General features: G+C 36.6%; 1 protein-coding gene across 1 annotated transcript; it reads right to left on the bottom strand.

Moving 5' to 3' along the window:
• Positions 1 to 58: 58 nt before the first annotated feature.
• LOC104774034 (agamous-like MADS-box protein AGL75) lies at positions 59 to 1,722 on the bottom strand (the record flags this gene model as incomplete). Its single annotated transcript, XM_010498700.2, has 2 exons — positions 1,718 to 1,722; positions 59 to 618 (listed from the first exon to the last, which is right to left on the bottom strand). Coding segments are annotated over exons 1-2 (565 nt in total), but the record flags the coding sequence as incomplete, so codon positions are not given.
• Positions 1,723 to 3,187: the final 1,465 nt, after the last annotated feature.

Below are 3,187 nucleotides of genomic sequence, written 5' to 3'. Positions count from 1 at the left end.
GAGAACTGCTGGCTAGGGTTCAAAGATTGGGTCGTGAGAGAGGACGATGATGCTAAACTCTGATGCAGGCTAGGGTTCAAAGAATGGGTCGTGAGAGAGGAGGATGATGCTAAACTCTGATGATGATGATCGAGTAGTTTGTGTTTCTCTTGCGACTCAAGAAATCGAAGCCTTCGTTGGAATGTAGAGATATTGAGTTGCAAGGACTGAATCAATTGGGGGATTTGGTCGGGAGAGTAGTGATCAGAGATTGGATACTTCAATACATCCACATTCTTCTTCGGAGACGACGTCTTCCTCCTCTTGTTCGGATTCTCCAAACCCTTGTCCTTGTCCTTGAGGAACTCAGAAAGATTAACGCGTTTTTTGCTTCTCAAGGATTCGTTTAGCCGACTGTACCGCACACACATATCTCTTACTTTCTCTATCTCGTGAGGCCACGTTTGAAGTTCTCCTTGAGGTCCATAATAGATAACGCAGACCTCAATTTGACACAGAACCGAAAGCTGTTCTGCTTTCCTAAAGAGGGTTTCAAGTCTATTGCTCAAAGCGACGAGTGGGTAAGAAGAAGAAGAAGGTAAAGATCTCATCTTTGTCGATTGCGGAGACAAACTTTGGCTTTCGTGAAAACAAAAATTAAAGATGATGAAGACGTATGAAAGTGAGTGAGAGATTTATAGAGAAGTATTTTTTATAATATAACTAGGCTAGGATTAGAAGTTCATTTTTAGTTATTTTTTTCACTCTCTCTTTCTTCATTAATGAGAATCATATATAATAAAAAGGAAAAATTGTCAATATTTCTTAATAACTATACCCTTTTATATTATGATTGTTTTTTCTTAATTATATATATATTTTTTATATTTTATGGTCAATTAAGTAATAATATTATGGTCAAGAATTTACTTAAATGGTTTTTTTTAATTATATTTTTTTATATAATTCATTTCTAGTTAAACATGATTTCTTTTTGGGATCATTTTTCATTTTGATTAAATCAGAAAGACCAATTTTTTAATTAAGTTCTTTTTTTTTTCAAAAACCATAAATCATAAATAAAATAAATATTATATTGATTTTTGCATATTTATCTATTGGATCACAAAAAAAAAACTTTATAAATAGAGTTGATAGACTTTGCAAAACAAAATAGACTTAATAAATGGATAATTATATTGATCTTTAAATATTATATTGTTCTTTCTAAATTATTAAAAATGATGCATGTTGAATATGTGAGATAACCGGAGTACATAATAGAGAATTACATATGGATCATTTCAATTTCATGACCTTATTGTGTGGTGAATATTGTAGAAAAGGATGAAAATAATGATGTAATAAGATGCTAATCTAAAACAAACAATGAGATAATAAACCTTTTAAAACATTAAAAAAAAAACAATGTAAGATATACATATCATACAAACTCTAATATTAAAATTTAAAATTAAACTTTTACAATGATATTTGAATTGATTTTTTTAAACCATACAACAACAATAACAAAAAAAAACACAAAAAAAAACAAAACAAAAAAAAAAGATTTGAGATATAGTGGAAGTATTGACCATAATCAATCATGAACTTGGTAGTGTCCGTACGGTCACATGTACGGACGTCCGTACGTATGAGGAACAAGGCCGAGTCTCACTAGTATTACATGTAGGAAATGAGGCCTTATCACATAAAGCCCAAGAGAAGGATCGAGAACAGCATTCTAGCCGTTAGAAGAGAAGAAGGACGGAGGTCACGGGTCTTGAGTCCACTTGGGGGGACCAGGACAGGTCGCTTTCACCCTTGGGACTAGTTTTCTCTTACCTTATGTCCCTATCGCCTAGAATGTCTCATGTAAGGGAGTAGCCCTAGCTGTCTTCACTATTTAAAGGCTCTTAGCCACATTGTAACAAATATACTTATGGAATCAAGTATTCTCTTCATTCTCTTTGCCGACCTAACCCACATTTCTCATTATTAGTTCTCTACTTCCACTTAAGCTAACATGGTATCAGAGTAAGTTATTCGATCCACAATTCTCTAAACTTACTCCTAATACTTCTATTCTATGTTATACTTGCTAATCTATAATTCTCTTATACTCTCTACTCGCTACTCTACTCATACTCGCCACTATTCTATCGATTATACTCTCTTATTCTCAAATCTGTGACAATGGATAACAACAAACCGATTGCTACTCCAGTGGTGCTCAAAGGAGCAAATTATTTGTTGTGGAAAAGAACCACAAAGACCGCACTTAGTGGTCGGGGCTTATGGATCCATGTTGAGACGGACCAACTCCCCAAGAAAGCCACCAAAGAGGACGGTAAAGAAGACAAGGAGGCTGATCTCGAAAAGGAAGTCAAGTGGTTCCAAGAAGATCAGACTGTGCTTGCCATTCTCCAAAACTCGCTGGACGCACCAATCCTTGAAGCGTACTCGTACTGCAAGACGGCTAAGGAGTTGTGGGAGACGCTTGCGAATGTCTATGGGAATGTGACCAACTTGACTCGAGTATTTGAAGTCAAGAAGGTGATTAACAGTCTCCACCAAGAAGACTTGGAGTTCACAAAGCATTTTGGGAAGTTTAGGTCACTATGGCCCGAACTTGAGATGCTTCGGCCAAGTACAATCGATCCGGCCATCCTCAACGAGAGAAAAGAGCAAGACAAGGTCTTTGGCCTCTGATATGTTACGGTTTTGACTCACTTTGACCCCGTTTATTTGATAGTTTTGTAGTTGTTTGAGTCCTTTTCAGGTTATAATAAGAGGCTAGGAAGCTAAAAGCAAGGATTGGAACAGCAGGAGCAATCGGAGCAGAAAGGAGTTGAATTGGAGCAGAAAAGCTGATTTTAGACCCAGGAGCACATGCTCCCGATTTCCGAGCACATGCTCCCAACTCTACGGTTTCATGACGACACGTGGCAAGCATCTAGGCGCCGATTCCCTGCCTAATTCCCCTTATTTTAGGCGATCCTTTGTGAGAGAAAGAGGGCTGAGATCGCTTTTTAATAGGGAGATTTGAATTTGGAATCTTTCCTTATTTTTCTCTACTTGTATGCTATTTAACCTAGGGTTTTTAGGAGAGATAATATACCTTTTCTTTTGGTTTTTGAGCGACGTTTTTGTGAGAGGAAGAAGAGCGGCTACCTTGTGAAGCATTCTCTGAACCCTTTTTATTTTT

The sequence above is a fragment of the Camelina sativa genome, unplaced genomic scaffold (genome assembly GCF_000633955.1).
Source record: "Camelina sativa cultivar DH55 unplaced genomic scaffold, Cs unpScaffold01172, whole genome shotgun sequence".
NCBI lineage: Eukaryota > Viridiplantae > Streptophyta > Magnoliopsida > Brassicales > Brassicaceae > Camelina > Camelina sativa.
Note: the sequence above shows the minus strand (reverse complement) of the source record. Positions and strands in the feature narration are given on the sequence as shown.